This window comes from Glycine soja, chromosome 15, assembly GCF_004193775.1.
Source record: "Glycine soja cultivar W05 chromosome 15, ASM419377v2, whole genome shotgun sequence".
NCBI lineage: Eukaryota > Viridiplantae > Streptophyta > Magnoliopsida > Fabales > Fabaceae > Glycine > Glycine soja.
Window position 1 is genome coordinate 3,813,152 of NC_041016.1, and position 12,221 is coordinate 3,825,372.

Below are 12,221 nucleotides of genomic sequence, written 5' to 3' on the forward strand. Positions count from 1 at the left end.
AAACAAATACTTGTTGTTGTATTGCTGCAGTGACCCAACTAATACTTTAGTAAATATAATTTTTTTTAATAGATTCGGTGTAAGACAAGAGTTTATTTATAATTATTTTTTTAATAGAAAATATAAATAAATAAAAAATATGTCATAAAAATACTAAATTATTTAAATATAATAAAAAAATTACACGTAAAGTAAAAATATAAAATTAATTAAACATATAAAGTAAAAATGAATGAAATATTACTTAGATGTTTCTATCAAATATTTTAATAATGCTATTATATTTTTAAAAATATTTATGTTTTTGAATATAATTTATGTTATTTTATTATCTAATTTAATTGTTTCTAAAGATATTGTTTAAAAGATTAAAAATGTAATTTATATATTAATAAAAATGAAAAATAATAATATTTTATTTAAAATTTATTTAATTTGAAATAAATGTCGTATTAAATCTTTAAATTTCTTTTTCAGTAAAAAAACACGAATTTATTCTAATTGCAAAAATTAGGAAGATAAATAAATATAATTAATAATGATTTATTTTTAAAAAATCATCATCTTTACATAATAAATAAAAATCTTTAAAACGTTACTATCTGTTAAAGAATAATAACACTCTGATCGTTTAAAAGTAAATTGTTAGAGAGGACGCAGTCACGCCTGTGACTGTGTGATACACTAGACTGTATTGCTGCTACTGCATTCTCTCTCCAATTCCATGCATTTTTGCTTTTTTAAATTCTTATTGCTTCTTTCACATGCCAAACTCTTCGAGTACAATTGCCGTTACTTTTATTCCTCCTTATGAATGCGTTACTGCTATGTTATAAATAGATGCTTTGTTCTTGTTGCTCCATCTGTCGTGTTCTTTTGTTGACAGGGTAGGTAGATTGTTTTCATGAATTCTCAATGCATGTACCTGGGATTTGCTATTTCTCTGATAACTCTGTTCCTGGATTGGTCCTTTGTTGGGGGTGAAAAAAGAGATTGTGTGTGTAGTTAATCAAGCAGATGAGAAAAAAAAATGAATTCTTTGTCCCTCATGTAAAAAAGGATCCATTTTTTTTTATAGAATTGTTTGTGGGGTGTTTGAGAATTAAGGGATAGGTAATCAATCAAACTTGTTCTTGACTCTGTGTGCTATTTCCATCTGGAATTACATCCAATGTTAGTTGCTGGAAAGGTTTTCACTTTATCATTGAATTGATCCAATGTTTTGCCTCTCGGTTTAAGAATTCATTAAATTGGTTTCATTGACATGAATTTGAACTTTTGAACTTTTTCTTATGACAATTTTCACACTTTGAATTTAAATTAGCTTGGGAAACCATTTGCTCGGGAACTTCTGATGCTAGATGCATTTGATTTTATTTTTTTAGTTAAGCCATCCATCTCCTTGTTTATTGTTTGCATGACTCCTGAGGCTTCATTATTTTGATCACTGGAAGCTGTTTTGTTGCCTTTGTATATTCTTCGAAATAACAATATCAACTCCCTGTGATAGGTGGTGAAAATTGAATTATGGCTGATGATGGTGCTGATCCATTTCCAGTGTTGACAAGTGTGTATAGAGTATCTGGTTCCAAAAACAGTCAGCTGGGCTGGAATGTAGCCAATTCTCAGCAAACTGTTGACTCCAGTGTAAACAACTCAAGGCAGTTACAGAGCATTTCTGATGGCAGTGCTCCAAGACCCTGGTTTTCTCAAAATTTTAGACCAAATGCATGGGAAGTTCCAAGTGTGATTCAGAAGCTGAGGCCGGCAAAGCGGGGTAATGACGGATTGGCTTTGACGGGAAGTGGAATTTTGAACGACAAGTTGCCTCCTGAGTCAGTAATATCTCCAACATCAGAGACAGAGAGAGGGACAGGGTTAAATTCATCTGTTGGAGTCGTTACAACTACATCCAAGGATTGTGAAAATGTTGAATGCAAGGACAAGGATAAGAGAATCCCAGAACCCCAATGTGAAAACAACAATGATCAGATTGTTGACAATGGATCTGATATTGTTTTTGATAGTGATGATGATTGTTTTTTAGATGACATTGACTCAGATACTGGAGAGAGAAGCCATGAACAGTGCAAAAAGAGCAAGTGGCTCAGGAATTTCTTTGATAAATTAAATGCACTCACCAATGAGGAGATAAGTTCATTAGACAGGCAGTGGCATTGCCCAGCATGCCAAGGGGGTTCTGGTGCTATTGATTGGTACAAAGGGCTGCATCCCCTTTTGGATCATTCCAGAACAATACAAACAAAGAGGGCAAGACTGCACCGGATGTTTGCTGAAACTTTGGAGGAAGAGTGTTTCAGGAGAAGAGCTCCATTAACAACAGTCAGTGACGTCCATGATATATGGGAGGGTCTTGGTAAGAAAGTCAAGGATCATGAAATAGTTTGGCCCCCAATGGTTATCATCATGAATACAAGATACGAGCAGGACGAAAGTAACAAGGTAAATGATGTTGTCTTAATTTCTTGTTTGGATGTATGCACTTAATCAAATAATCAGCTACTCGCTGAAGTTCTCTTTGTGGGTGTGTGCATGTGTTAAATCAAGTATGAAGCTACTTGCTGAATTTCTTTTATTTCTTTACACGCATGTGTAATTTCACCTCATTGAATTCAATTGTAGTGGAATGGAATGGGGAACCAAGAACTCCTTGATTGCTTCTGTGACTATGCAGCGTTGAAGGCTCGACACTCGTATGGTCCACAAGGGCACCGAGGGATGAGTGCCTTAATTTTTGAGGAATCCACGGCAGGTTATCTAGAAGCCGTGCGGCTCCACAAGCATTTTAAAGAGCAAGGAAGAGATAGGGAGGCTTGGGATTGCTATCGGAATCCATTTCTCCCAGGTGGGAAGCGCCAACTTTATGGTTACTTGGCTTCTAAAGAAGATTTAGATATTTTCAACAAGCACTCTAGAGGTAATTTTTTTTTCTTCTCTTAATCAGTTTTCCTATACAGTTTTTTTCTTATTGAGATAATTGGTGATCAACTTGAATATGGCAGCTCTACTTTCCTTAGAGTTTGGTAGTTTAGTAATTCTTAGTTGGCAATCGTCTATTCTCTTTAGGAAAAGAGAGGGAAACTGGTGTTATTTTTGCGTTTCTTCTCTTTGGCAATCATTTACTATTTTAAATGAAAGTTCTGATACATCTATATTCTCTAGGAAAGACAAAATTGAAGTTTGAAATGAGATCATATCAAGAGATGGTTGAGAGCAAGATAAAACATATTAATGATGATAGTCGGAAGCTTGACTATTATAAGAGCATGGTAGCCAAAGAACAAATCAAATCACAAGTAGGTGCAGACTCTTTATTGAGATTAAGTGAGAAGTTAAGCTTGACAACCGAAGAAAACCGTGTTGATCAACAAAATAAGGAGGTAAGGTTATGTGGCTGAAATTCAATTAATATTATTGTTGTTGTGCTCATTGGGTTTTGCAAGAAGCTCTGATTGTTATCATATAATTGAAAACTTTTATGCATAAAATTGGTTACAATGCTTTATATTTTGAGGGTAATCATATATGCTGGTGAATGGTGGCTGTCTTTATGAAACAATATGATATCTATGAGAAACCAAACCGATAAGTTAAAGCTATTTTACTTATTCTTACAACTTGATTTATTTGTTCTGTATTTCTCACTTCCATTTTTTTGGTGTCTGCTCAAGCATATATTGACGTATAATTTTTTTAGTGTGATCTTTTCTGGGAAGGATTTTTACAAATTTGCAAATTTGTCTTTCTTGATTCTGGTAGTAGCTTTCTGAATTATGTAAAAAGTCTTTCTACAACTGATCATTTTGATATACTGTTTTTGTTTTTTCTAGATGGATGCACTAGAAAAAAATTTCCAGAGCCAAATCCTAGACATTCAACAAGCCATAGCTGCAAAGGAAGATAAGTTTGTGAAATTACAGCAGGCAATGCAAGAAAAAGTGAAAGAGTCCTGCGGAGAATCTTCTGAGAAAGAGGACAAGTACATCTAATATTCCCTAATTGTGCATTATTCCAATTTCCGAGCGTGTTTCATATTATCATTCTTTTACTACATATATCTTAACTTTCTTTTGCCATTTAGATAATACTCAACTAAGTGATTAGCAAGCAATATTCTAATCTATCTTCCTTCTGAAGCGAAATTCTCAGTGGCGTTTGGCATTTTCTAATCCATCCTCTATCAACAGGGTAGAAAATATCTCTTGTTTCCTGAAGCCCCAAGACAAGGAGATGAAGCAGTTTGAGGCAGAGAGAGAGAAAATCATAAAAATTCATGAAGAGAAAAGGTTGGCTCTGAAGAAGAAGCATTGGCAAGAGCAGGTTGAACTTGAGAAGGAGTTAGAGAATGAACGGACGCAGCTCATGGACAAGTACACTTGCAACCAGACTCAAGAAGAAAACTGTTATGTGGATCATTAAGGAAAACATACACAGAAATGGAAAAAGCCAAAAGCATCCACAGGCATACAGATCATGCAGAGTACATGTTATGTGCTCTGCCACATTTTCCATGAATTTATACTTTTTTCTTTTGGTTTACTCTTGCATTTATTTTGAAAGTTGAAAAGTGAGAAAGTTAACAAGCCCCACCGGCACCAAAATTCTGGTTCCATTTTCGTTGATACTTGATATAGTTTTGCTCTCATTATATATGTAGCGTGCATGCTTTGCTTGCAAATGGTTTCGAATATAAATTTTCTGTTGATTAAAGTTACTGTCTTACTGTAGGGAATTTTGGATGTATAGTTTGAAATGGAATTAGTCTGAGACTCATACTGAATAATACCAAAGTTGTTAACATCGGGATTTTACCTTCAATTGGAAATGGAAGTAAATTGAACGCAGGATTTTGCAAAATTCAAAATACATGTTCATAATCCATTATTTTTATGTTGAGATGATGGAACTATTAACATATTGATATGTTGACGAGTTATATACCAAAATTTCTCTGCCTTTCTTACGTGTGTTAAATGAAACCAAAAGCCCGCTCTCTTTATGGCCTGTATGCTGGCAATGCACAAAAAAAACTAGTGTATTTTAGATTAGACTTTAGAGGAATCATACACCAAATAAAAACTAAAAATATAATTAAATTAAAATGAAATGAAAATAAATAAAAATTCTCATTTTTGTTGTAATTAATTCTCAATTATGTTTTAGGGGGAAATATATATTTTAAAAATTACTAATAATTTGTTTGAGTAATGGGAGGTAATTAGGACGGATGTTATAAATTGCTAAATACTTTCTCAATCCCAAATTTTGGGTTTAAATTTAATGGGTTTTCTAATATGTTCCAATAAAGAAATAAATATTAATGGTGTCTACCTTTTTATTTTCAAAACTTGTTTTTGTTTTGAGTTTTTGGTACTGGTTACGAAATTCTCTTTAGAAATGGATGGTCCAATAGTTGAGCAGCAGTTGGGCGTTTGTTTGGGTTAACTTGTAAGCATTTAAGAATGAAATCTCGGGCATCTGTTGACAAAGATTCCGGAAGAGGTGGAGGATGACCCTTGCCAATCAGAGATAGCGCTTCCATCTGTTGTAACAAATAAGAAACAAGTAAAGAGAGTTTGTATGCGAGGTGAGAAGGCAAGTAAACTAAAATCAGAATGAGATAATTTAAAGGAGTGGACAAGAGATGGTAACTAGGAAAATATAAAAATGAACATAGACATACTTTGCCCAAATGAGAGTAAGGAGGTTGGCACGTCAACATCTCTAAAACTGTACATCCTAAGCTCCATATATCAGCTGCTAGTCCATATCCATGTTTCCTTAACTTGACAACCTAGGATCCAACAATTCAAAGTTATCAATAATCTACTATCTATCCAACAATTGTTTTTACTATCATGTCCTCTACTTGTACATGGTGGAACATGCATTGAATGAAAGCTATTGGTCAAGGCTTGATGATGTTTCGTTTTTGGCTGGAATACATCGTATGTATGATTTTAATATAATATACTTTTACAAAGCAAATACTTGTAAGTGCGTCTTCTTTTGCTTGAGAAAATTGCAATGTACTTATGCGCGTGCATTTTTCAACAGGATTTGTGCAAAATAAAAATTAATAATAAGGTTAAAATGGTCATTTGGATTTTTTAAAATTTTTTTATTACCTACCAATCTCCTTTAATTCAAAATATTTTCATCTATTTCTCTTTGTAATTTCTATCATATTTTTTTTACATATTTCTCTTATTTTCTCTTTTCTCCTCACAACCAAACACACCCTAAAGAAACGACAAAATGCGTCATTATTGCACAGCATCATCTTTTGTTCAACTGTGAATTCTCTTTTTGAGTTTGAAATGCCTATATGTCATTGATTTTAGTGAGAACATTTGGTATATGTGCTAAACTGAATTAGACAACCATAAGATGCATCTCATTCTAGTTCATCCAATTATGTCAAACATATATGCGACAGGAAGAGACAAACCTCAGGGGCCATCCAGTACGGGGAGCCTCCAATTGATTTAACATCATTCGACTTGGTTGCCTAGAAAGGAAAAAGAATGCACTTAGAATTTGTTATGATAAGATAGATGTTGACGTGCGAAAGTGGGTTTTGCTAAAGGTACCTTTGCCAAACCAAAATCTGCAAGCTTGACGGAACCATTTGCATCAACCAATATATTGGCACACTTGATGTCCCTTAAAATTTAAAATTTTAGATGCATTAAAAATTAGAATGTAGCAAGTCCATGTAAGTTCAAAATATTTCAGCCAGCAATTTCCAACCATTGCATCCAACTTTGACTATGAACTGACTTCCGTAAGCTTAGAAAGTGGATACCAGCTTAAAATAGAATCTTCATGATACAAAAGAAGAAATCAAAATCTAAAATGGACTTTGTGTTTAGCAATATTCGAAGCAAGCATTTTTTACGCTAGAGAACTGTAGATAACTAAGAATGTATTTTCTAAAATGAAAAAAGAGTACAAGAATAATTATATATAGACAACCTATACTAATGAGCTTACGGGCCTAACTCCTCAAAGGTATTAGGGTTTCATTTTCCTTAACCATTTTCCATAAAACAATGTAACATCATCATTAACCGAGCCTACAAACTTCCTTACCTAAATTCCAAATGGACTCTATAATTAGCAATGATTTGAAGCCATGCATTTTTACTCATGATTTCATTTTCTTGAACCTTTTCCATAAAACAATGTAACATCATTAACCGAGCCATCAAACTTCCTTGCCTAAATAATTATTATAGGTATAATTGTTGCGTTGCATCAGGATAGAAAGTTCACTCCTGTTACCTGTGAATCACATTACGATCGTGAAGATACTTCAAGCCACTCAAAATCTGCCTTGTGTATGCAGAAGCTTGAGAGTCCGTTAAACGATACTTATGATAGAGACTTCTTAATGATCCTTTTGTTACAAGCTCAAGGAAGATATACAGCTTATAATTATCCTGAGAAATAATGAGATGTAATCATGTAAATAGTAAATACAAATAACAATAACGAAGAGAAGAGAAAACTGTTGAAATGCAATTACTCCTAAGTAACATAATCAGACAAATAACAGTTCAGAAGAGCACCACCTAAACAACGAGACAGAAACAAGTCATGTCTAGAAGAAAGGACAAGTAATCATGCATCATATTTCAGAAGGAATTCATTTATGTAGTCCAATGAACAATCAGTTAAATCATTTAAACATATGAAAATACTGCAGGAATAGTATTGGCTCTGTAAAACTGCAGCGATTGTCTTTCATACTTTCTAGAAGGAAAAAGCTTTGCACTCCAAAAGGAAAAAAAAATTATGCACAATTTTAATGTGCATTTTGCAGTTCTAAACTCAAACAGATAGCTCATACAACTTCAAGGTTCTCAAAACAAAAACACATTTTATGAACTTACTCAGTACATGAATAAACAGAAAATACTTCAGTCCATCCCCATGGTATCTCATTCCCTAATGTTTATTTATAAAATAAAGTTATATTGTTCCACAGTCGAGAAATATCAATCATTGTAAATTAAAATTAGCATATACTTCTGTAGACTTGCCAAAATGTTCAAGATGCTTAATGAACCAAAAAAATTTAGCCAAATAAATGCTTGGTAATTTACAAAATGATTATTTAATTTGCCTCATTCTTAAAAGTGTAATTGTTCTTCCCCAGATATGGTGATCATATTCTAGGGAAACAAAAAAAGACTGTTTGGATAAACAGACTAAACAAGCTGAAAGTCCACACTTTGGAACATGACCCTCGCATAAATCTAATAGACTTGCCAGCTAGAAACATACCTGTTCTGTGCCTAGATATCGAACTATGTTGTCATGTCGGAGCTGACTCAAAAGAGATATTTCCTGAATGGAAGACCAAAAAAATGCTTCTGTATAAGATGGAACAAACAGGTATAAAATAAACTATATAATGAATTTTGATGGGAAGACTAAGTCCTCTCACCTGCTGAAGTTGGAAAATGCTCTGTTTGCCCTGGCTTCTGTCATCCAGCAAAGACACCTCCTTTACAGCAAAGAAGCTTCCATCACTGTGGAAAAAGAAAATGTATGTATTATCTCTATGGGAAAAAAAAAATATGAAAATGGATGACTAACTAAATCGTCTATGTGCAACTTACGCAGTGGTGTGATATAAAATTAATTGGGCTCCTCTGTTTTATCAGTTGTGGTGTGGGTGAAGAAGAATTTCATAACTAAATCTGCCACAGATGAAATCCCCAGAATCACAGCTAACTAATAGTGCTTCTATATTAGCAGCAAGATTCCACTAACCCAATAAACTAACTTTCAATTGTGTGTATGAGAAACATTCTATAAATGATAGGATATTCATATTATTATCAAACGAGTACACACATTCTTTGGATATTATGATTCTAGTATTCTAAATTCTGGACATATACATGTATATAGGAGATTAAGCGAGAAGAGTGTTTATAGGAAAGGTGAAGAGAGTAGTAGTACATTTGGACCATACAATTATATATATATATATATATATATATATATATATATATGAATGATTAAAATTAAAAACAATTTAATCATGATCACTTTAAAAAGTCACATGACTTTAGCTTTTAATTTATTTTTTAACCTACCATGTTTTGGTCTAATGGCTTTGCAAACATGTTAAATAGCACAAATCGGTATTTCTAAGGCTACTTAGAAGTGAAAGAATTTCGATACCTTTAGTACAAAAAACTTCTATAGCAACTTAATAACAGATTAATTACATTATTTTTTAGGCATAAATATGTTTTAAGTCCCACCAAATATGACTTTGTCTGATTTTAATTTTTATAAAACTTTTTTGATAAATAATTTTTTTTGAGTGTCCTTTTTTAGTCTTTACTATTAAATCTAGTTAAGTTAATACTGATATGGCTAACAAAATGAAAAGTATTAATTAAGATAATTAACTTAATGCTGAATATTTTAAATTAAGATAATTGGATTATTTTTAGGTACGTAATTCAATTAAGTAATGTATTTCTTATTTTATACAAATATGGAAATTATAATTTTTTTTAGGTTTTAATAAATTATGAACAATGATCTTTATTGCTTTTAATATTTTTTTTTTACTTTTCATTTCACTAATTTACCTTTAGTATTGTACTTTAAAAAAATTACTTACATGCTTATAAGTTACTTTTAATATATTAAATTTGTTATTGGAAACAAAATTATTTGGTCTTGTGATATATTAAAAAATAAATCATATTACAATCAGTCAAAATTAGTGAATTGAAATATAAAAATAATATCAAAAGTAATATATTAAAAGTAAACTATAAGCTTTTTACGTAAATTATATATTTTTTTAACAGTACAATGTTAAAATTAAATTATTAAATTGAAAAATAAGAACAAATTAACAATACAAATCACTGTTCATAATATTTTAAAAATTAAAAAACATATTATAAAAGTAAATTATATGTAATTACTTTATTTATATAAAATATAATAAATATATTACTTAATTGAGTTTTGTACTTAAAAATAATTTAATTTTTTTATTTCAAATATTATTCATTTTAGTTGATATTCTTTATTTTGTTAGTCATGTCAATACTAAACTAACAGAGTTAATGACAGACAAACAAGAACATTAAGAAAATGTGAGAATCTAAGGCACTTTTTGATAGAGAGGAAACAAATAGCATACATGAAAATGAAAAAGGATGGGTAAAAAATAAAGTTTTACAAAAATGAAAATCAGTCAAAGTTCATATACTTTTATGAAATTAAGGAAATATAAGATGAATTGAATGCTTAAAAAAATGGTAGATTCAATCTCTTCTCCTAATAAAACTAATAATTAATAGTTGTCATAAAAAAATACTTACATCAACTTAAAACATATTTAAGTTTATATTTTATCTTATTTTTCATATTAGTTTCCACATTAAAATTAGAATATATTTACAAGAGCAATAATTTTTAAACATTTAATTTTTTAAAACACCTAACTAACACTTATCATTTTTTTATCTCTTTTTTCATGTCATATGCAATATTTACATTTTCTTCTATTTTATGTTTGACCACTATATGTTATATAGCATATTGGATGTTGAAAAATTATTTTCCTATTCAGATTTGCCACTTGTTTGGTCCTCTAGAGGGACAAAATTTTTCAAAAGCCATCTCAATCATCTATCTAATTATAGAATAAAAAGAAGAAAATATATATTTTTTAAAATCTTTATACTTTCAATCAAACTTAATTTTGATTTCTATTATTACAAATGGATGAATTTAATCATTCAACTTGTGAAAAGAATAGGTTTAAACTTAATATTTAGTGGTGGGTTTTGACGGTCAGAAAGTGAAAAGAAGACTAAATTGGTAAATATGAAAATACAGAAGCAGAATTAAGTTTGAAAGTATAAGAAGGGATGGTATGGTAATAGTATACTGACTCGGTGAAGCCTTCATAGACGGTCCCAAAGGAGCCATTTCCTAAGAAATCGCCCTTTTGCCACCCACTTCCATTTGGCGACAGATTGTGAACATCAACTAAAGCAGAAGCAGAAACCTCTAAGTTACTACTCATGATGCCATTGTCCACTGCCGAAGCAAAACCATGGACAGACTCATCAATTCCACTACTCCTCATTGCATTGTCCACTGCCTCAGCAAAACTATAGACAGCTGTTCCTGCATTTGACGCTGTCCTTATGGCACTGTCCACCACCGAACCAAAACCATGGACATGGACATGAAGGTTATTTGGCGCACCGCTACTCCTCATCGGATTGTCCACTGTCTCAGAAAAACTATAGACATCTGTTCCTGCATTTGACGCTGTCCTTATGGCACTGTCCACCACCGAACCAAAACCATGGACATGGACATCGGATTCTCCCAAATTTGACCCTCTCCTACTCTTTATCGCCCTACCAATTTTATTACCCATTTCATTTGCTCCCTCACAGAGGACTTAGGACACATAACGATATATAAGTCAATTGAGAAGGTTCCAGAAAAGGAAACAGAAGGTTCACCTTAGCTTACCGGCCGGTTGGACCCAACGTGCCTGTCAAGTCTAGTCAACCATTCCTCTCCTTCACTTCTTCTTTTTTTAAGTTCAAATTTTAAAAATAGAATAAAAGTTATTTGATCATCTTTTTATTATTTTAGCTTAAAAGTTTCTTTTAAATTAATACTAATAAAAATTTGATCAATTTTCTTAAAAAAATAATTTTATTTAAAATTAATCATCTCGCTTAATATTTATACAAAATGTATTGTAAAAAATTAATTTAATTGACATAAAATCATTTTAATGATAAAAAAGACATAAAAATATAAATTTAAATATGTTTAAAACTTTTGTTTTTTAGAAATTTCAAAATTTATAATAAGAATGTTCGATACAAGTGATAGCAACTTGTGTTCTTTAACTAAATGATCTAAGATTTGAATTCTGCTTCTAACAAAAATCATTTTGTATCAATATCATGATTAACAAGAAAAATTGAAAATTTATTTTAATTATGATTTGTAAATAGTTTATTATATACAATACAAATTGAAAAAAAAATATTAATTATAAAATATGAAATGTTTAAAAACTTTTATTTAATTTTTCAATAATTTTTCTTTTCAAAAGAAAAAAAAACTAGTTATTTAGACAGAAACTTTTTTTTAGAGTTATTTAGACGGAATTTAATAAC

At 31.1% G+C, this 12,221-nt stretch overlaps 2 protein-coding genes across 2 annotated transcripts; one reads left to right on the plus strand and one right to left on the minus strand.

The window, feature by feature from the left end:
• Positions 1-645: 645 nt before the first annotated feature.
• LOC114387864 (protein SUPPRESSOR OF GENE SILENCING 3-like) lies at positions 646-4,731 on the plus strand. Its single transcript, XM_028348086.1, has 6 exons — positions 646-887; positions 1,511-2,463; positions 2,644-2,938; positions 3,184-3,401; positions 3,852-4,000; positions 4,209-4,731. The coding sequence occupies exons 2-6, from the start codon at positions 1,528-1,530 to the stop codon at positions 4,438-4,440; spliced, it is 1,830 nt and encodes a 609-aa protein (XP_028203887.1). The 5' UTR covers positions 646-887; positions 1,511-1,527; the 3' UTR covers positions 4,441-4,731.
• Positions 4,732-5,269: 538 nt separating this feature from the next.
• Positions 5,270-11,516, minus strand: LOC114387866 (mitogen-activated protein kinase kinase kinase 1-like). Its single transcript, XM_028348091.1, has 8 exons — positions 10,965-11,516; positions 8,477-8,561; positions 8,314-8,376; positions 7,309-7,466; positions 6,615-6,687; positions 6,473-6,532; positions 5,705-5,815; positions 5,270-5,563 (listed from the first exon to the last, which is right to left on the minus strand). The coding sequence occupies exons 1-8, from the start codon at positions 11,459-11,461 to the stop codon at positions 5,399-5,401; spliced, it is 1,212 nt and encodes a 403-aa protein (XP_028203892.1). The 5' UTR covers positions 11,462-11,516; the 3' UTR covers positions 5,270-5,398.
• Between the last annotated feature and the right edge of the window lie 705 nt (positions 11,517-12,221).

Bases quoted from the DNA above. Each gene is read 5' to 3' on its own strand.
- LOC114387864 (XM_028348086.1), top strand. From the start codon at position 1,528: ATGGCTGATGATGGTGCTGATCCATTTCCAGTGTTGACAAGTGTGTAT. The intron at 3,402-3,851 runs GTAAGGTTATGT...TGTTTTTTCTAG, and splicing joins TTGATCAACAAAATAAGGAG to ATGGATGCACTAGAAAAAAA. The intron at 4,001-4,208 runs GTACATCTAATA...CTCTATCAACAG, and splicing joins TCTTCTGAGAAAGAGGACAA to GGTAGAAAATATCTCTTGTT.
- LOC114387866 (XM_028348091.1), bottom strand. From the start codon at position 11,461: ATGGGTAATAAAATTGGTAGGGCGATAAAGAGTAGGAGAGGGTCAAAT. The intron at 8,562-10,964 runs GTCAGTATACTA...CTTTTTCCACAG, and splicing joins GTCTATGAAGGCTTCACCGA to TGATGGAAGCTTCTTTGCTG. The intron at 7,467-8,313 runs GTATGTTTCTAG...ATTATTTCTCAG, and splicing joins GATATCTAGGCACAGAACAG to GATAATTATAAGCTGTATAT.